The sequence below is a fragment of the Somniosus microcephalus genome, chromosome 6, assembly GCF_052327205.1.
Source record: "Somniosus microcephalus isolate GS21.2 chromosome 6, FLI_Smic_1.0, whole genome shotgun sequence".
In the NCBI taxonomy this organism is placed as follows: domain Eukaryota; kingdom Metazoa; phylum Chordata; class Chondrichthyes; order Squaliformes; family Somniosidae; genus Somniosus; species Somniosus microcephalus.
The window spans coordinates 117,423,884-117,444,654 of record NC_140992.1 but is presented as its reverse complement, the minus strand read 5'-3'; the positions used below and the strand labels follow the sequence as shown (position 1 = coordinate 117,444,654).

Genomic DNA, 20,771 nt, shown 5'->3' with positions numbered 1-20,771 from the left:
AATTTGTCCCGTAGGGTATCTGCCAGTCCTGCTCCGAACTGGCAGTGCTTTGATAGCTTGCGTAGTTCCGTAAGGTAATCAGCATTGCTCTCATCCTTATGCTGATTTCTCTTGTGGAATTTAACTCTTTCTGCTATCGGCAGCGGTGTAGGATTTAGGTGTTCCTGTAGGATATAAACAATTTCATTAAAACTCTTCCCCATCGGTTTGACTGGAGTGATCAGGTTCCGCAATAGGCCGTACGTTCTTGCGCCCATTAAGTTTTTAGTAGTACCGATGCCTTTTTCTCATCGGCTACTTCATTTGCCTTGCAATATACTTCGACTCTTTCCACATATGTGGTCCAGTCTTCTACTTCATTATCGAAGGCAGTGATATTGCCAGCCTTCGGCATCTTGGAGATCTAAGATGGCGCCTCCCGCGCTTTGCCTTCTTCCCCGATTGAACAAAATGGCACCTCCTGCGCTTTGCCTTCTTCCCCGCTGGATTAAGATGGCGCCTCCCGCGCTTTCTGTCTTTTCCGCTGCTGCTAGCACTGTTGCTGGCATTTTTAGGCCTTGATGGCGATGCCCTATGGTCTTCGCGCGCTTCTAACTTCTTTTTCCTTTATTTTAATTACTGTTCTCGTCGTCAGAGCAGACCCTATGGGATACTTTCCTCCCTCTTCTCGGGTCTGTACGCTGCCCGGCTTCGTAGCACCGGCCGCGCCCTGTGTGCTCCACCCTCTCTCTCTCCTCTTTCCCGACAACGCTGCTCGGCCCCGTTGAAAAGCCACCCGATCGAGCTCTAGCCCGCCGCAGCCCAGGAAGGATCAGTTTACTACCTGCCACCAGCCCGATTAGCTGGAACACCATAGACTGGATAACCAAGCCCAGCTCTCGACAGCCTCTCCTGCAAATCTTCGAATTCGATGAATCAGAGGGCGGTTGCCCACGGTCGATGCCTGTTTCCTCTCTTTTTTTTTCTTTTTCCTTTCTTTTTGGATTTCTTCCTTCTGGCTTCGACCTCCAATAACTTCGCTTCAGGGATGGATCCCCGTGAGGTGGTGCAGAACTGTAGGTAAGTTCGGATCTGTTCGTCGCCAATGTAATGTCCGTGTGTAATTGAGACACGGACTGCAGAAGTTGGTTATAACAGGTGTTTACTGAATGGAGACAAAACTGGAACTACTATACAAAGTTGCTACACAGGCTTATATACAGGGGTGGTCACTACTGGTACTGCAGTATACAGGGGCTGCAGAATATAGTTCCTTCTTCAAGGTACATACACTACAGGATGTACCAGAGAGTGTCACAATGATAAATGTGGGATATACCAGAGAGTGTTACAATGAGGAATGTGGGCTATATCAGAGAGTGTTACAGTGAGGGATGTGGGATATATCAGAGAGTGTTACAGTGAGGTAGTGAGATATACTAGAGAGTGTTACAATGAGGAATGTGGGGTATATCAGAGAGTGTTACAATGAGGAATGTGGGATATATCAGAGGGTGTTGATATGAGGAATGTGGGATATACCAGGGAGTATTACAATGAGGAATGTGGGCTATATCAGAGAGTTACAGTGAGGAATGTAGAATATACCAGTGTGTTAGAGTGAAGACAGTGGTGTATAACAGGGAACATAACTGTAGTGTATGTACCCGTCTACCTTTAAGAGAACTATTGTATGTAACCGTCCACCTTTAAGAGAACTACTTTAGGTGTTGCCCTACTTTGTTGGCTTCTGTATACTGTAATACCGACGGTGACCACACCGGTATATAAGTGCTGTGTCAGGATTTATTGGGCAGATTCGCCCTGACCTTCGAATAGTAAAGTCCTGTTTTAAGTTACTCTGGTAGTCTGTGTATTAATTAACTAAACAACCCACAGACTTTACAATAACACTTTCTGTTATACCTCACTCTGTTCACTGTGTCAACGAGGAATGTGGGATATAACAGACTGCAAAACATAACTGAGACCGGAATATGTAATCCATGTCATTCCTCATACAAAGTCAAGTTCCCAGGATCCGTGTTTTTAACCTAGATTTTGGATCAGTGAGGTGCCACTTGAAATGTTAGATCATCTCTCACTGTTGAGCACTTACCTGCAGGTAAAGGGAGAGTGAAATGATATGCCATTCAGGTGACCTGCACCTGGCCCAGAGAGGCATCAGCTGATGGACTGTTACAGTGTCCCAGAATCCTGCATTACCGCACTGCACTAACCTGACTCTCTGGATCCACTGCGGGGTCTGTAACAGTTGCAGCAATTACACTGTCGGTAACAAGTGTTTACTGTGCACTCGTTCCAAAGGGACTCAAAGGCCCAACCCCACCTCCCCCCGGAGCGTAGCAGAGTTTGATGAAGGAACTAGATGATCAAGCAGGAAGTGGAACAATTGGAACTGGCAGCATGGAATTGATTTAAAGGGAAGGAGAAGAAAATTATCACGGAGCGAAGCAGAGCGCTGTGCTTCAGCTGCAGACCATGTCCATGAGGAAACGCCAAACCAGCAAGGATCCAATGGCACCCTTTCATACAGATCATTCTTGTCTCTTTTCACTCCCAAGAGATATCAGTCAGTGAGCAGATATCTCCCTAAGGGAGAGGGACTGACAGGCACCAGTCAGTCTACAGATACCTCCCTGAGGGAGAGGGACTGAGAGGCACCAGTCAGTCTACAGATATCTCTCTCAGAGAGCACTGAGAGACCTCAGTCAGCGTACAGATATCTCCCTGAGGGAGAGGGGCTGAGAGACACCAGTCAGTGTACAGATATCTCCCTGAGGAAGAGGGACTGAGAGACACCAGTCAGTGTACAGATATCTCCATGAGGAAGAGGGGCTGAGAGACAACAGTCAGTGTACAGATATCTCCCTGAGGGAGAGGGGCTGAGAGACACCAGTCAGTGTACAGATATCTCCATGAGGGAGAGGGACAGAGAGACAACAGTCAGTGTACAGATATCTCCATGAGGGAGAGGGGCTGAGAGACACCAGTCAGTGTACAGATATCTCCATGAGGGAGACGGACAGAGAGACAACAGTCAGTGTACAGATATCTCCCTCAGAGAAGAGTTTTGGGCAGTGGTCTGTTCCCATGACTCTTTCACCCCTTTCAGTTTTTTTTATCATTCTGGTCAGGAAGAGAGTGCCTGAGACACTTTGCTTCTTTGTTATTTTTTGTCTTTCACAGTTTGAATGCCTGATTTTGTTTCATCCCAGATGGGCGTGCAGCCAGGTCCTACCACTGTAAATTATTGATCCACTGATGGAAGTTTCTTCCATCTGTCATCGCCATGGCAACTGGCTGTCACCTAACAGCTGGCACTGTGATGCGAGCTTAATTAGAGCAGGCAGACTGCAGGGCTATCAATTTCACAGAAACAGGGAGCAAAGGAAAGCGATGGAGACAGAGAGGGAGAGAGGGATGGAGACATAGAGAGAAGGGATAGAGAGAGGGAGAGAGAACAAAAAGAGAGGGAAGAGAGAAACAGGTAGATAGGGAGAGAGTGAATGATGGAAAAAGGGAGAGATGGAAAAAAAAACTGAGAGAGGAATGCAGAGAAAGAGGGGGGCGAGAGAGAGAGACCGATGGTGTCATAGAGGAACAGACTATCCAAATGGTCCTCTCACCTTTCTTAATCTATCAGAACATCCAGCCAATCCACACCAACCATTCTCTATGCCTTACTTTATCCCTGAGTTTCACACAGAGCTAGATTAAGAATTCTTGGGGTCCTGGGCACCAAGAACATTTTAGACCTTCCACAGGCCAGCAAAACCTCTCCAATCCATTAAAACACGGATGTTTTGTAAAATACAGGATGAAGTAGAATGTTTACACACTGCATTAATGATAAAGAAAATCAGATTACAACATACTATGCTTAAGTAGAAGTGATCTAACAGTTTTTTGGCATTATAGTGAGTTTTACCAGGACCCTACATTTTGCTGGAGCCCCTGGGAATGGGCCCCATAGGCCCATAGAAACATAGAAACATAGAAGATAGGAGCAGGTGTAGGCCATTCGGCCCCTCGAGCCTGCTCCGCCATTCAATGAGATCATGGCTGATCATCCAAATTCAGTACCCTGTCCCTGCTTTCTCCCCATATCCCTTGATCCCTTTAGCCTTAAGAAATATATCCAACTCCTTCTTGAATACAGGAAACTTCGCGATATCCAGCACCGACGGGACCGGCATGATGCCAATCTATGAAAACTTCCGGACAGACCAGCGCTAATGTTGAAGAATACGGAGGTTTTCATCTCCGTATCTGACAACAAACACTGTTGCTTAGCAACAGCTTGTAAACAGTCGGCCCGTACCTTGGAAGCGTCTCTGTAGCTTAGCAACAGCTTCAGAGAGGCTTTCCAGAGACTGACTGTTTAAAAAAATGCTAGGAGAAGAAAAAAAAAGAAAAAAAACCTAACAAAACGGCTGCTGATTTCTGCCGTTAGATCGAGGTTTCCGGCCATACAACCTCCGGATAAACCAAAGTTTCCTGTATATTTAATGAATTGGCCTCTACTGCCTTCTGTGGTAGAGAATTCCACAGGTTCACCACTCTCTGGGTGAAGAAATTCCTCCTCATTTCTGTCCTAAATGGCTTACCCCTTATCCTTAGACTGTGACCCCTGGTTCTGGACTCCCCGACCAGCGGGAACATCCTTCCTGCATCTAGTCTGTCCAGTCCTGTCAGAATTTTATAAGTTTCAATGAGATCCCCTCTCATTCTTCTAAACTCCAGCGAGTATAAGCCCAATCGACCCAATCTCTCCTCATACGTCATTCCTGCCATCCCAGGTATCAGCCTGGTGAATCTTCACTGAACTCCCTCCATGGCAAGAACATCCTTCCTCAGATAAGGCGACCAAAACTGCACACAATACTCAAGATGTCATCTCACCAAGGCCCTGTACAACTGCAGCAAGACATCCTTATTCCTGTACTCAAACCCTCTCGCTACGAAGGCCAACATACCATTTGCCTTCTTAACCGCCTGCTGCACCTGCATGCTTACCTTCAGTGACTGGTGCACAAGGCCACCCAGGTCTCGTTGCACTTCCCCTTCTCCCAATCTATTGCCATTCAGATAATAATCTGCCTTCCTGTTTTTGACACCAAAGTGGATAACCTCGCATGTGATAACCCGGCCCCTGGATTCATGCCACTCTGTGTCACTCTGATTCCTCTCCAATTCTTTGCATTTCCAAGATGTTCTGCCACCCACACTCCCCATTTGCAACCGCTCCTTCCGAACAATGCTCTACTTCAAACCCTCTGCCTTCCGCCCCCAAACCCTCACCCCACCTCATGTCACTTCAACCCTTTTACTGGATGTTCCCGAAGCTGGGAATCCCTTTCCATTGGAGAGACCTCTGCACTGGCACACATTCCCATCCTTCCTACCACCCCACTGGAGTATTGCAAGTGTCAGCAGTTCCTGAAACCATGAGTGGAATGTTCAGGAAATTCCTGTCCTGCAGTGCTAGCCCAGAAGGCAATTGTATAACGGGTATACCAGGTGCTATGATGTATGTAAGGACCTCGATTCAGTCCGGAGGGGCAGTGGCACAGGATCGGGTAAAATCCTCAAAATAAATCCGAGCTGATGATCTTTTGAAGACCGACAGACTGATAAGATTCTAGATTCTAGTTTGGAAGTGTCTATCAATAAGATTTTACCCACTAACCAGGTGTCAGCTTGGCTCAGTTGGTAGCGCTTTCACCTCTGAGTCAATAGGTCATGTGTTCAAGTTCCACTCCAGAGACTTGATCATATAATCCAGGCTGACACTCCCAGTGCAGTTCTGAGGGAGTGCTGCACTGTCGGAGGTACTGTATTTTGAGCGAGACATAAGCCCTCTCAAGTGAATGCAGAAGATCCCGCGCCACTATTTAAAGAAGAGCAGGGGAGTTCTCTCCAGTGTCCTGGCCAATATTTATCCCTCAACCAACATCACAAAAATAGATTATTTGATCATTATCTCATTGCTGTTTATGGGATCTTTCTGTGTGCAAATTGGCTGCCGCGTTAACTACATTACAATAGTGACTACGCTTGTGAAGCACTTTGGGATGTCCTGTGAAAGGTTCTATATAAATGCAAGCTTGTTATTCCTGTCTTCCGTGACCTGTCTATTTAAATTGGTAAAATTCTGTTCACTGACACCTTCAAATATGATTCTAGATTCTTTCAGTCATGTCTGGTAGGCACTGAATTACAGTATCAGATAACCAGGACTGAGTTATAGGCTGGAATCTAAACAAGAGCTTCAGATGGTTTAAATATAGAATAACAGATACACAGGTTGAGTGACAGGCTGGAATCTATTTAAGGGGTTCAAATGGTTCATGTATAAAATAATGGTGAGGATCTAATCGAGGGTTCACATGGTTTATATATAGAAAAGCAGATACCTGGGAGTGAGTTACAGGCTACAGGAATCTAATCGAGGGGTTTGAATGGTTCATATATAAGATAATAGAGACTTAAGGCAAGGATCTAATCGTCTCATTGAATGGCTCACATGATAGTAGGTGGAGCAGCTGCGATGGGCTTCAGTCCTGAAGGAACTCCAGGTTAGCCATGTACCGTTCCTTTAGATTGGAAAATTGCACATGTCATTCTGCTATTTAAGAATGGCGGGAGAGGGAAACCAGGGAATTATAGACCAGTTAGCTTAATATCTGTTGTCGAGAAATTGCTAGAGTCTAGAATTAAGGATAGGGTGACCGAACACCTCAATTTTTTAGTTGATCAGAGAGAGCCAGTATGGATTTGTGAAAGGTAGGTCATGCCTAACAAACCTGATTGAATTTTTTTGAGGAGGTAACTAAAGAAGTGGACAGGGGAATGTCTATGGATGTTATTTATATGGACTTCCAAAAGGCATTTGATAAAGTCCCACATAAGAGATTGTTAATTAAAGTAGTAGCCCATGAAATTGAGGGCAAATTATGGACCTGGTTAGGAAATTGGCTGAGCGGCAGGAGACAGGCAGTAGGGATACTGGGTCGGTACTCAAATTGGCAGGATGTGACTAGTGGTGTCCCGCAGGGCTCTGTTTTGGGGCCTCAACTATTCACATTATTTATTAACTACTCAGATGATGGCATAGAAAGTCATACATCCAAATTTGCCGATGACACAAAGATAGGCGGCATTGTAGGCAGTGTAGATGAAAGCATAGAATTACAAAGGGATATTGATAGATTAAATGACTGGGCAAAACTGTGGCAAATGGATTTCAATGTAGGCAAATATGAGGTCATCCACTTTGGACCTAAAAAGGATAGAACAGGGTACTTTCTAAATGGTGAGAAGCTAAAAACAGTGGATGTCCAAACAGACTTGGGGGTCCAGGTACATAGATCATTAAAATGTCATTAACAGGTACAGAAAATAATCAACAAAGGCTAACGGAATGCTGGCTTTTATATCTAGAGGACTAGAATACAAGGGGGTAGAAGTTATGCAGCAGCTATACGAAGCCCTGGTTAGACCACACCTGGAGTACTGTGAGCAGTTCTGGGCACCACATCTTAGGAAGGATATATTGGCCTTGGAGGGAGTGCAGCATAGGTTTACCAGGATGATACACAGACTCCAAGGGTTAAGTTACGAGGAGAGATTACACAAATTAGGGTTGTATTCCCTAGAATTTAGACGGTTAAGGGGTGATCTGATCAAAGTTTTCAAGATATTAAGGGGAACAGATAGGGTAGATAGAGAGAAACTATTTCTGCTGGCTGGGGATTCTAGGACTAGGGGGCATAGTCTAAAAGTTAGAGCCAGACCTTTCAGGACTGAAATTAGGAGACACTTCTACACACAAAGGGTGGCAGAAGTTTGGAACTGTCTTCCACAAATGGCAATTGATGCTAGATCAATTGTTAATTTTAAATCTGAGATGGCTAGTTTTTTGTTAACTAAAGCTATTTTTTTTTATTTGTTCAAGGGATCTGGGCATCGCTGGCAAGGCCAGCATTTATTGCCCATCCCTAATTGCCCTTGAGAAGGTGGTGGTGAGCCGCCTTCTTGAACCGCTGCAGTCCGTGTGGTGAAGGTACTCCCACAGTGCTGTTAGGGAGGGAGTTCCAGGATTTTGACCCAGCGATGATGAAGGAGCGGCGATATACTTCTAAGTCAGGATGGTGTGTGACTTGGAGGGGAACTTGGAGGTGGTGGTGTTCCCATGTGCCTGCTGCCCTTGTCCTTCTAGGTGGTAGAGGTTGCGGGTTTGGGAGGTGCTGCCAAAGAAGCCTTGGAGAGTTGCTGCAGTGCATCTTGTAGATGGTACACACTGCAGCCATGGTGGAGGGAGTGAATGTTTTAAGATGGTGGATGGGGTGCCAATCAAGCGGGCTGCTTTGTCCTGGATGATGTCAAGCTTCTTGAATGTTGTTGGAGCTGCACTCATCCAGGCAAGTGGAGAGTATTCTATCACACTCCTTACTTGTGCATTGTTGATGGTGGAAAGGCTTTGGGGAGTCAGGAGGTGAGACACTCGCCACAGAATACCTAGCCTCTGACCTGCTCTTGTTGCCACAGTATTTATGTGGCTGGTCCAGTTAAGTTTCTGGTCAATGGTGACCCCCCAGGATGGTAATGCCATTGAATGTCAAGGGGCGGTGGTTAGATTCGCGCTTGTTGGAGATAGTCATTGCCTGGTACTTGTGTGGCGTGAATGTTACCTGCCACTTATCAGCCCAAGCCTGAATGTCATTCAGGTCTTGTTGCATGCGGGCATAGACTGCTTCATTATCTGAGGAGTTTCGAATGGCACTGAACACTGTCCAGTCATCGGCGAACATCCCCATTTCTGACCTTATGTTGGAGGAAAGGTCATTGATGATGCAGCTGAAGATGGTTGGGCCTCGGACACTGCCCAGAGGAACTCCTGCAGCGATGTCCTGGGGCTGTGATGATTGACCTCCAACCACCACAACCATCTTCCTTTGTGCTAGGTATGACTCCAGCCAGTGGAGAGTTTTCCCCCTGATTCCCATTGACTTCAGTTTTACTAGGGCTCCTTGATGCCACACTCGGTCAAATGCTGCCTTGATGTCAAGGGCAGTCTCTCTCACCTCACCTCTGGAATTCAGCTCCTTTGTCCATGTTTGGACCAAGGCTGTAATGAGGTCTGGAGCCGAGTGGTCTTGGCGGAACCCAAACTGGGCATCAGTGAGCAGGTTATTGGTGAGTAAGTGCTGCTTGATAGCACTGTTGATGACACCTTCCATCACTTTGTTGATGTTTGAGAGTAGACCTATGGGATGGTAATTGGCCGGATTGGATTTGTCCTGCTTTTTGTGGATAGGACATACCTGGGCAGCTTTCCACATTGTCGGGTAGATGCCAGTGTTGTAGCTGTACTGGAACAGCTTGGCTAGAGGCGTGGCTAGTTCTGGAGCCAAAGGCGGATATATGGAGTTAGGTCGCAGATCAGCCATGATCTCATTGAATGGCAGAAAAGGCTCGTTGAGCTCAATGTCCTCCTCCTGTTCCAATGTATCTTACTCTGTACATCCTTCTGCTTGGCCTCTTGACAACCGCCTTGCTGGGTAGCGACTCATCACTAATTCATCGCCTGATTGTTGCAAATGGTCGTGTGATCACTTATAAGATGGATGCGATTTAATTTAATTGATTTTATTAAAAGAGCTCAGGAAACACCCCTCCCACAGCAATCTGTACAACTGGATTAAACCTGGAATAAACTTTTATACTGTGTCCCACCATCCAAAACAGAGGGGCACCACCAGGGTAACTTATATAGGAAGTATCACTATTTGGACCCACTAAACAGGGGAGCATTGTAACCAGGAGCTCCTGCTCTGGGAATGTCAGCACCAGCACCCCCTCACTCCAGAGCATGTGAGCAGTGAGACCCCTAATCAGGGAAACATCATCACCCCTAAAGTAGGAAAGTCAGTGCCAGGTCCCTCTGAACATAGAGCATGGGACCCCCTAAAGAGGGGATCACTATCAGCACAATACTCTACAGAAAGAGCATCATCATCAAGACCCTTTAAAAGGAAATGTAGCACTCGGTCCCTCCAAACAGAACATTTTACCAGCAGGATGCCCTAAAGAAGGAATACCAGCAACAGCAGCACATGCAGAGAGCAGCAGCACCCTGGCCCTCCGAGGTGGCTCTGACCAGATCATGATAGGCTGCTGGTTCAAAGCTGAGCTGACTGATCTGATCCTGGGCAGCGGTCGAAGCACTACATTTGCTGCCCCTGTGCTGAGGAGAGGGGGGAAACTGCCCCTATGCTGAGGAGAGGGGGAAATCTGCCCCTGTGCTGAGGAGAGGGGGAAATCTGCCCCTGTGCTGAGGAGAGGGGGAAATCTGCCCCTGTGCTGAGGAGAGGGGGAAATCTGCCCCATGCTGAGGAGAGGGGGAAATCTGCCCCTGTGCTGAAGAGAGGGGGAAATCTGCCCCTGTGCTGAGGAGAGGGGTAGATCTTGTCTGTACGATTGTGTAAAATGGATGCCCACTTTACACCTCTCCCGATTTTTATTTCCGTTGAAGTCCAGACCTACCCCAGTGTCTTTAAGTGGCATCCCATCTTTCATCCTCGCAGTTTCCATGGTAACCATTAGATTTTGCTTGCCGCGGCTGTGATTTTAATAAAGCTACGATTGCATTCAGAAACCGAGATTATCATCATTCTCCAGATGCACGTCAATCAAGTAACCTTACCCTGTATCTCTGAGCCAAGGTTAAATTAATCCTGTGATTAATGGCCTCAAATTTCAGGATGTAATGAGTAGCAAAGGTAAAGTTATTGATGGCGCGCGTGATACAAGGCCTCAGAGTGGTTAAGTGGGATGTGTTAATTAGTGTGATCTTCATTCAGGCTCTCACCCTGTTTGTAGACCAGAGATTGATAACTCCCCGGTATCAGTGAATGTGTGGGGGGAAGAGGAGGGGCCATTGGAGGTTTTATATACAGAATGATATACCCTGTTTATATTCACAAATGCTATGTTATAGAATAACAGATACCCGGGACTGAGTTCCAGGCTGGAGTTCCGAAGCTTTATATATATAGTGCCTTTCACTTCCTCAGAATGTCCCAAAGTGCTTCACAACCAAAGAATTACTTCTGTTGTGCAGTCACTGACGTGCAGTCACTGATGTGCAGTCACTATAGTGTAGTCACTGTTGTTATGTAGGCAAACATGGCGCTGAGCAAGATCCCACAGGCAACTATGTGATGAATCAGCAACTAATCTATTTCTGGTGCTATTGGTTGAGGGGTGAATGTTGGCCACTCTGCTCTACTTCAAAAAAGTGCCAAAAGATATTTCACTAACACCTAACAGGTGGTTTAATGTCTCACCTGAAAGACAGAGATATATATATAAATAGAATAATGGATAGCTGGGAACGAGGTACAAGTGGGGATCTAACTGAGAGGTCAGGATGGTTTATCTATACAATAACAGATACCCGAAAGTGAGATACTGATTGGAATCTAAGCGAGGGGGTCAGGTGGTTTATATATAGAATTATGGTTACATGGGAGTGGGTTACAGGCTGGAATCTAATTGAGGGGTTTAGCTATTTTATATATCGAAATATGGATACCGGAATGGGTACAGGGTGATGTCTGTTGGAGGCTTTTTAATAGAAATGAGACCCATCTGGCAACCTAGGACACGTGACTGGCAAACTCCACATGAAGAGAAATGATTGTCAAATGTTGGCAGAGATCTGTGGATTGGTTCTTAATTACAGTCACACCATATTACTTACAGATTATGTTTGAACAGATATCTGCACCGGCCATTTGTCTGTAACAGGCAGTTGTCCCCATTGTCCAGTGTGTTTCTGGAGATCAGATGCGGCTCTTCAAGTGAGGCACTGCCTCACCTGAAATCTTGCACAGGTTTCCTGCCAGACAGTTCCGGGAATTAAATTTAGATTGTCCGCCTGGTTTTCAGTTCTCGACTTGCTGCAGCGATGTGTAGGGTGAAGGCCTGCTGGAAAGTTCCCGGCCCCGCTCTTCAATTCAATTCAATTCAGTTCAATTTTAAACAGTTGTTTCTATGCAAAGTTTTAGTTGGGTTTTTTTTTGTAAAGGACCTAAAGGTTTAAAAGAAAACAACAGCTGAACAATGCAGCGAGAAAGAGATGATAGTCAGCTGCTACAGTTGGTGGTGGGATTCCACAGAAAGGGGCCTGTTTGCCTTGCTAACACACTGGCTTGGTTAGACATGTGTAGTTAGCTTTGCCTCAAGAGTCTAGCATCAAGTATCCAGCAGATAGATGAGGCCCCTCCCTCTGGAGCTCTTTCCCTGAGCCCCACTGCCTTGCTGGTATCTTTCCAGAGTCTCTCAGCATCCCATAAAGACTTACATTTATATAGCGCCTTTCACAACCTCAGGATGTCCCAAAGCGCCAATGAAGTACTTTTTGAAATGTTGTCCCGGTTGCAATGTAGAAAACGCAGCAGCCAATTTGTGCAGAGCAAAATCCTGTCAACAGCAATGAGATAAATGACCAGATAATCTGTTTTAGTATGTTGGTTGAGGAATAAATATTGGCCAAGACACCAGGGAGAATGCCCCTGCTCATCTTCCAGTTGTGCTATGGGAGTTTTACGTCCACCTGAGAGGGCACACGGGGTCTCGGTTTAACGTCTCACCTGAAAGACGGCACCTCCGGCAGCGCAACGCTCTCTCAGTACTGCACTGGAGTGTCAGCCTGGATCAAATGGGACTCCAACCCACAAACTTCTGACTCAGAGGCAAGAGTGCTACCAAAAGAGCCGTGGATTGACATCTCTTGTACCAACCCTTCTGTCACTTTCTCTAACTCCTGCCCAGTGCCCGCTTGCCCCCTCTTTTGTGAAATGCCTTGCTGTGTCTCGCTACATTAAGTGTAATTATATAGGGTGAAAATTGTTTGAACGGTGCACTGACACACTCTTCCCGTTTTTTGCCTCCGTTCTCTTATAGCAATTGTTAACCCGAAGCAGCCCAAGGAGACCCCCAAGAGTTTCAATTTCGACTACTCCTACTGGTCCCACACCACGGTACGTAGCCCACCTTCAACTCACCGCGTGGAACGGAGCGAAGCAAGCAGCTCCCAGACTGCCCTCCTCTCTCCCAGTATAAAGGAAGCTTTACTCTGTATCTAACCCGTTCTGTACCAGACCTGGGAGTGTTGATGGGACAGTGTAGAGGGAGTTTTACTCTGTATCTAACCCGTTCTGTACCTGCCCTGGGAATGTTTGGTGGGACAGTGTAGAGGGAGCTTTACTCTGTATCTAACCTGTGCTGTATCTGCCCTGGGAGTGTTTGATGGGGACAGCGTAGAGGGAGCTTTACTCTTTATCTAACCCATGCTGTACCTGAGCTGGGAGCGTTTGATGGGACGGTGTAGAGGGAGCTTTACTCTGTACCTAACCTGTGCTGTACCTGCACTGGAAGTGTTTGATGGGGACAGTGTAGAGGGAGTTTTACTCTGTAGCTAACCCGTGCTGTACTTGCCCTGGGAATGTTTGATGGGACAGTGTAGAGGGAGCTTTACTCTGTATCTAACCCGTGCTGTACCTGCCCTGGGAATGTTTGATGGGACAGTGTAGAGGGAGCTTTACTCTGTATCTAACCCGTGCTGTACCTGCCCTGGGAATGTTTGATGGAACAGTGTAGAGGGAGCTTTACTCTGTATCTAATCCATGCTGTACCTGCCCCGAGAGTGTTTGATGGGGCAGTGTAGAGGGAGTGTTACTCTGTCTCTAATCCGTGCTGTGCGTGTCCTGGGAGTATTTTTTCTGTTGACTTTATGTCCTGCTTGCAACTGATTGGTTGTCCTAAGGACCCTCTGTGCTCACTGCTTCGATGCAGTGGGCACATTTCAGTCCAGTTAAACAAAGTACAAATCAAGCCCCTTGCAACAAATGGAGCTCCAGCTATGGAAGTACGCCTTGACATGTCAGTGCCTTAACAGCAGCGGAGTTTAAAGTTGGCTGATGATGGGTGGGGACTGGGGGGGATTGGGAGGGAGTTACTAAAGGAAGAGGCTGAGCTCTGCTCTAACTGTGACTGTCTCGTACCTTGATTCCAGCCCGCTGACATCAACTATGCCTCGCAGCAGGAGGTGTACCGGGACATTGGGGAGGAGATGCTGCAGCATGCCTTCGAGGGCTACAATGTCTGCATCTTTGCCTATGGGCAGACCGGGGCAGGGAAATCCTACACCATGATGGGCAAACAAGAGAAGGAGCAGCAGGGAATCATCCCGCAGGTAAAGGTCAAAAGTCTGCTCACTGAGGGCCTCAGGCTGGAATCAATGTGGCATCATCATCTGCTAGTGTTACTTTCAACCGTCAATAGCGAAGGCATGCCAGGATATTTACACCCACAGTACAGGCCGTTCTGTCACTGTGCTCACACCCACAGTACAGGCCGTGCACTCACTGTCCTCACACCCACAGTACAGGCCGTGCTGTCACTGTCCTCACACCCACAGTACAGGCCGTGCACTCACTGTCCTCACACCCACAGTACAGGCAGTGCACTCACTGTCCTCACACCCACAGTACAGGCCGTGCACTCACTGTCCTCACACCCACAGTACAGGCCGTGTTGTCACTGTCCTCACACCCACAGTACAGGCCGTGCTCTCACTGTCCTCACACCCACAGTACAGGCCGTTCTGTCACTGTCCTCACACCCACAGTACAGGCCGTGCACTCACTGTCCTCACACCCACAGTACAGGCAGTGCACTCACTGTCCTCACACCCACAGTACAGGCCGTGCACTCACTGTCCTCACGCCCACAGTACAGGCCGTGCTGTCACTGTCCTCACACCCACAGTACAGGCCGTGTACTCACTGTCCTCACACCCACAGTACAGGCCGTGCTGTCACTGTCCTCACACCCACAGTACAGGCCGTGCTGACACTGTCCTCACACCCACAGTACAGGCCGTGCTGTCACTGTCCTCACACCCACATTACAGGCCGTGCACTCACTGTCCTCACACCCACAGTACAGGCCGTGCTGTCACTGTCCTCACACCCACAGTACAGGCCGTGCTGTCACTGTCCTCACACCCACAGTACAGGCCGTGCTGTCACTGTCCTCACACCCACAGTACAGGCCGTGCACTCACTGTCCTCACAACCACAGTACAGACCGTGCTGTCACTGTCCTCACACCCACAGTACAGGCCGTGCACTCACTGTCCTCACACCCACAGTACAGGTCGTGCACTCACTGTCCTCACACCCACAGTACAGGCCGTGCACTCACTGTGCTCACACCCACAGTACAGGCCGTGCACTCACTGTGCTCACACCCACAGTACAGGCTGTGCACTCACTGTCCTCACACCCACAGTACAGGCCGTGCACTCACTGTCCTCACACCCACAGTACAGGCCGTGCTGACACTGTCCTCACACCCACAGTACAGGCCGTGCTGACACTGTCCTCACACCCACAGTACAGGCCGTGCTGACACTGTCCTCACACCCACATTACAGGCCGTGCACTCACTGTCCTCACACCCACATTACAGGCCGTACACTCACTGTCCTCACACCCACAGTACAGGCCATGCTGTCACTGTCCTCAGACCCACATTACAGGCCGTGCACTCACTGTCCTCACACCCACATTACAGGCCGTGCATTCACTGTCCTCACACCCACTGTCCTCACACCCACAGTACAGGCCGTGCTGTCACTGTCCTCAGACCCAGATTACAGGCCGTGCACTCACTGTCCTCAGACCCACATTACAGGCCGTGCACTCACTGTCCTCACACCCACATTACAGGCCGTGCACTCACTGTCCTCACACCCACAGTACAGGCCGTGCACTCACTGTCCTCACACCCATATTACAGGCCGTGCACTCACTGTCCTCACACCCACAGTACAGGCCGTGCACTCACTGTCCTCACACCCACAGTACAGGCCGTGCTGACACTGTCCTCACACCCACAGTACAGGCCGTGCTGACACTGTCCTCACACCCACATTACAGGCCGTGCACTCACTGTCCTCACACCCACATTACAGGCCGTACACTCACTGTCCTCACACCCACAGTACAGGCCATGCTGTCACTGTCCTCAGACCCACATTACAGGCCGTGCACTCACTGTCCTCACACCCACATTACAGGCCGTGCACTCACTGTCCTCACAACCACAGTACAGGCCGTGCTGTCACTGTCCTCAGACCCAGATTACAGGCCGTGCACTCACTGTCCTCAGACCCACATTACAGGCCGTGCACTCACTGTCCTCACACCCACATTACAGGCCGTGCACTCACTGTCCTCACACCCACAGTACAGGCCGTGCACTCACTGTCCTCACACCCATATTACAGGCCGTGCACTCACTGTCCTCACACCCACAGTACAGGCCGTGCACTCACTGTCCTCAGACCCACATTATAGGCCGTGCACTCACTGTCCTCACACCCACAGTACAGGCCGTGCACTCACTGTCCTCAGACCCACATTACAGGCCGTGCACTCACTGTCCTCACACCCACAGTACAGGCCGTGCACTCACTGTCCTCACACTCACAGTACAGGCCGTGCACTCACTGTCCTCACACCCACAGTACAGGCCGTGCACTCACTGTCCTCACACCCACACTTGATCTGTCGATAATTTTTTGTCTCTGCTCCATTTATTGATACAATAACAGCTGCATGACCAGGTGCTGCGCAGTTTCAAATGGGTCTGTGTAACCTGATGGCAATTTCAATTATTTTATAAAAATTCGAATTGCTGGTTAATATTTGTAAAGGTACAGCCTGAGCTTGCTGCCTTGTGGTGCAGTGCTGTTGAAGTATCTGAGAGTCGCGTTTAGTCAGGTGACCTCAGTGCTGAGGAAGCACAGTGGTGCCACCTGGTGTTGCTGCCGAGAGCTGCTTGTGTCTGCATGTTAAAGCCTTCTCTCACCCCAACCAGGGCCCACCTCACCCCAACAGGAGATGTAAATCTCATGAGGGGCTGGGTGGGCCATACCCAGGCCACCTCATACTCGTCAACGAGCAGAGTGGTGGCAGTGTTAGTAAGCAAACGCCTTCCTGGAAGCCACCAGCTGGGCAGAGGTTGGCCACGTTCAAATCATTGCAACGTTAAACGTCTAAACCGCAAACACAGACACCGTCGCATCTCCCGTTATAAAGTCCCCCCCCACCCCCACCTATATGGCGGGCACAATGAAAAATGAGAAATGTCCAGCCCGGTCACTGGATGGACTGCCATAAGGTGCCTAATGTCAGAACAATATGGCACGATGAAGGACCTTGACATTCGGTGGGCCTTCCACCCCACGTGAGGAGGACTCGCCTTTTATTGATGTCTGCTTGCCCCAGACAGCGCTCACCTCTACTGGAGACACCACATTTCTAGTGTCAGTCAAAGGTCTAATGTCACTCCACTACTGTGCCACTGGCTCCTTTCAGGCTACATCGGGGGGCGGGGGTTGGTGGTCATGTGTGACCTTGTCCAGTCGGCCGTCCCCCAGTGAATCAAGCAAGTTACTGATGGGCTGTTGGCATCAGCTGCCCAGCTCATTAACCTTTCCTATGGCTCTGGCAAATCAGCATGAGAAGGCTGTCAACCTTTGTAAATGGCTGGATTTCCCCAGGTGTAAAGTGCAATCGGCTCCACCCGCTTGGCAACATGTGCACCTTTCTCAAGAGGAAAGGGTCTCGCCCTGCAGTGTACAGCTGGCGTGCTGTCAGAACTGTCTCTCTGTGGCCCCCTCGGTACCTCACTGAGATGTCAGCCTAGATTATGTGCTCAATTCCCTGGAATGGAGCTCGAACCTACTCCAAACAGACTTATTTGATGTACAGTGAAATCTGTACAAACGGACAGCCCCCAAAAATGGTCATTTATTGGCCGTCCCAAATAATTTACATTATAATAGATACAAAATGCCCCTTGAAACCACGGACACTCGCAAATTACAAACTAGGGACAGTCTTCAAATCACCAAGTCCATTTGCAACTTAAAACACTGGACACGCAGGAACCTGCGAGGTGGCAACGAGTGAAAACAAAACGGATTTTGTGTAATGGAGATAATTGAACCCGACGTTTGCAGCGGCAGAGAAACTGCTCTGTCTCTGGGATTGAATGCTTGCACAGCTCTATCCCAGGCATAGAGGATTTTCCCTGCCTCAATGGATGCTGGGTAAAGAACTCCCCATTCCACAAAAGCTGGGAACTGCCCCGAAATAACCGGTACTCTCACAAAATGAGGGTTGGCTCTCCAGGACGCTACCTCTAGATTGTTTACGTGGCGATCATTGGGTTAAATTTCACGCCGTAGTGCTCAACGCCACCCCCCGCCCCCGTGCTCCGTGATGTCATCCGACCACCGCCGCACCCGCATGGAGCGCAGTCGGGAGGGGGCTGGATAGTCAGGAATCTTGAGTGCTGACATTCAGGAGGGGGTCTGAGATGGGTAGGTCTTAGCATTTGGGGGGGTCACTGAAATCGGGGGTTTTCTCTGCATTCTGAGGGGATTCTCTAATATTGGAGGTGGGGGGGAAGAGATGAAGACTGGGGAATGAGGTCTCGGAGAGAAGGAGAAAGGGAAGAGAAGGGGACTGGGAGTCAGGAGATTATGGTTCGGTGGGATGGGGTGGGCACCATCATTCTTTACAGAACCAGGAGCAGAAGCAGCAACATGGAGTGGGAGCAGCACCGAGAGAGGAGCAGCACCGAGAGCGGAGCAGCACCGAGAGCGGAGCAGCACCGAGAGAGGAGCAGCACCGAGAGCGGAGCAGCACCGAGAGCGGAGCAGCACCGAGAGAGGAGCAGCACCGAGAGAGGAGCAGCACCGAGAGAGGAGCAGCACCGAGAGCGGAGCAGCACCGAGAGAGGAGCAGCACCGAGAGAGGAGCAGCACCGAGAGCGGAGCAGCACCGAGAGAGGAGCAGCACCGAGAGCGGAGCAGCACCGAGAGCGGAGCAGCACCGAGAGAGGAGCAGCACCGAGAGAGGAGCAGCACCGAGAGCGGAGCAGCACCGAGAGAGGAGCAGCACCGAGAGAGGAGCAGCACCGAGAGAGGAGCAGCACCGAGAGCGGAGCAGCACCGAGAGAGGAGCAGCACCGAGAGCGGAGCAGCACCGAGAGCGGAGCAGCACCGAGAGAGGAGCAGCACCGAGAGCGGAGCAGCACCGAGAGAGGAGCAGCACCGAGAGAGGAGCAGCACCGAGAGCGGAGCAGCACCGAGAGCGGAGCAGCACCGAGAGAGGAGCAGCACCGAGAGCGGAGCAGCACCGAGAGAGGAGCAGCACCGAGAGAGGAGCATCCAGTAAAGCGGAAGGACCAAGGGGGAAGGGAGGAGGAGGGTTCTTAAACTGAATGCTATTAGACCGTGGGATCCTTCACCACATGTTACTAATTTATAATGGTATTAAGTACAGTGTAGAGGAGCACGGGTAGAGAGTGGAATTGGCTGCACAGGAGGAAAGCTCTTGTCAGACTGCGAACAACGGGCATGACGAGCGAGCCCAGCACTCAAAACCCAACCCAAGGCGCGCGAGCTGCTGGAGAGAGCAGGGAAAAGTAACACTGCGATTGGAGTATCTGATCTCAGTCCACCAGTACGTCGGGTACTGATGAGTTGCTAACGGCCCCTTACACAGCACCCAGCACGTCAAACATTAACAGATGCAGCACAGGGGGCCCCGAACAGGGGTTTGCAGGACATTAACCCCCCCCCAACAACGAAATTTGGCTGGGGTCTCCCAGCAGCCCTACAGCAGCCACATCACCTGTGCAGACTGCCAATGTAGCAGATCCCAGGATCAGGACATCCCTCCCTCGATGGAAAAGGACACCCCGGAATGGCAATGAACTGGGAAACCCGACAAACAGAAAATAAATTGAAATCACATCCTGCTGGTAGGGCTCCAGAATTAGGCACGATCCCAGGTGAGAGAGAAAAAAAGAAGGAACACTGCAGGGGATACAGCCAATTCTGGGGTTGACACGGCCCTCGGCCGTGTCCGTTCTATCTCCCGCACTTCTGCCCTCACCCCTGCCCCTCCCTCCCGGAACCACGATAGGGTTCCCCTTGTCCTCACCTTTCACCCCACCAGCCTCCACATTCAACGGATCATCCTCCGGCATTTCCGCTACCTCCAAAGTGATCCCACCACCAAACGTATCTTCCGCTCCCCTCCCCTTTCAGCATTCCGTAGGGACCGCTCCCTCTGAGACACCCTAGTCCACCTCTCTATCACCCCCAGCACCCCTTTGCCCGGCACCTTCCCATGCAAGCGCAGGAGATGTAACACCTGCCCCGATACCTCCCCCCTTCCCACTATCCAGGGCCTCAAACACCCCTTCCAGGTGAAACAGCGATTTACTTGTACTTCTTGAAATCTAGTATACTGTATTTGCTGCTCACGATGCGGTCTCCTCTACACTGGGGAGACCAAACGCAGATTGGGTGACCGCTTTGCGGAACACCTCCATTCAGTCCGTAAGGGTGATCCCGAGCTTCCGGTCGCCTGTCATTTCAATTCACCGCTCCATTCCCACTCAGACCTCACTGTCCTTGGCCTCTTGCATTGTTCCACAGACGCTCAACATAAACTCGAGGAACAGCACCTCATCTTCCGGACTCAATATCGAGTTCAACAATTTCAGATCATAACCTCGGCCCCTATTACATATTTTTTCTTGTAATTTTTCCACTCCTTTCCCTCCCCGCCCCCCTTTCCTTTTGTTTCTCTCTCACACCTACAGCTATC

General features: G+C 49.4%; 1 protein-coding gene across 10 annotated transcripts in view; it reads left to right on the top strand.

Moving 5' to 3' along the window:
* The window catches only part of kif1aa (kinesin family member 1Aa), a 599,030-nt gene that overhangs the window by 208,472 nt on the left and 369,787 nt on the right, over nt 1–20,771 (top strand). For all 10 annotated transcript variants that reach the window (XM_085990737.1, XM_085990745.1, XM_085990743.1 and 7 more), the window contains exons 3-4: nt 12,976–13,052; nt 14,087–14,266. In XM_085990737.1, coding sequence (XP_085846863.1) covers nt 12,976–13,052; nt 14,087–14,266 — 257 coding nt within the window. The remainder of the gene's footprint in view (nt 1–12,975; nt 13,053–14,086; nt 14,267–20,771) is intronic.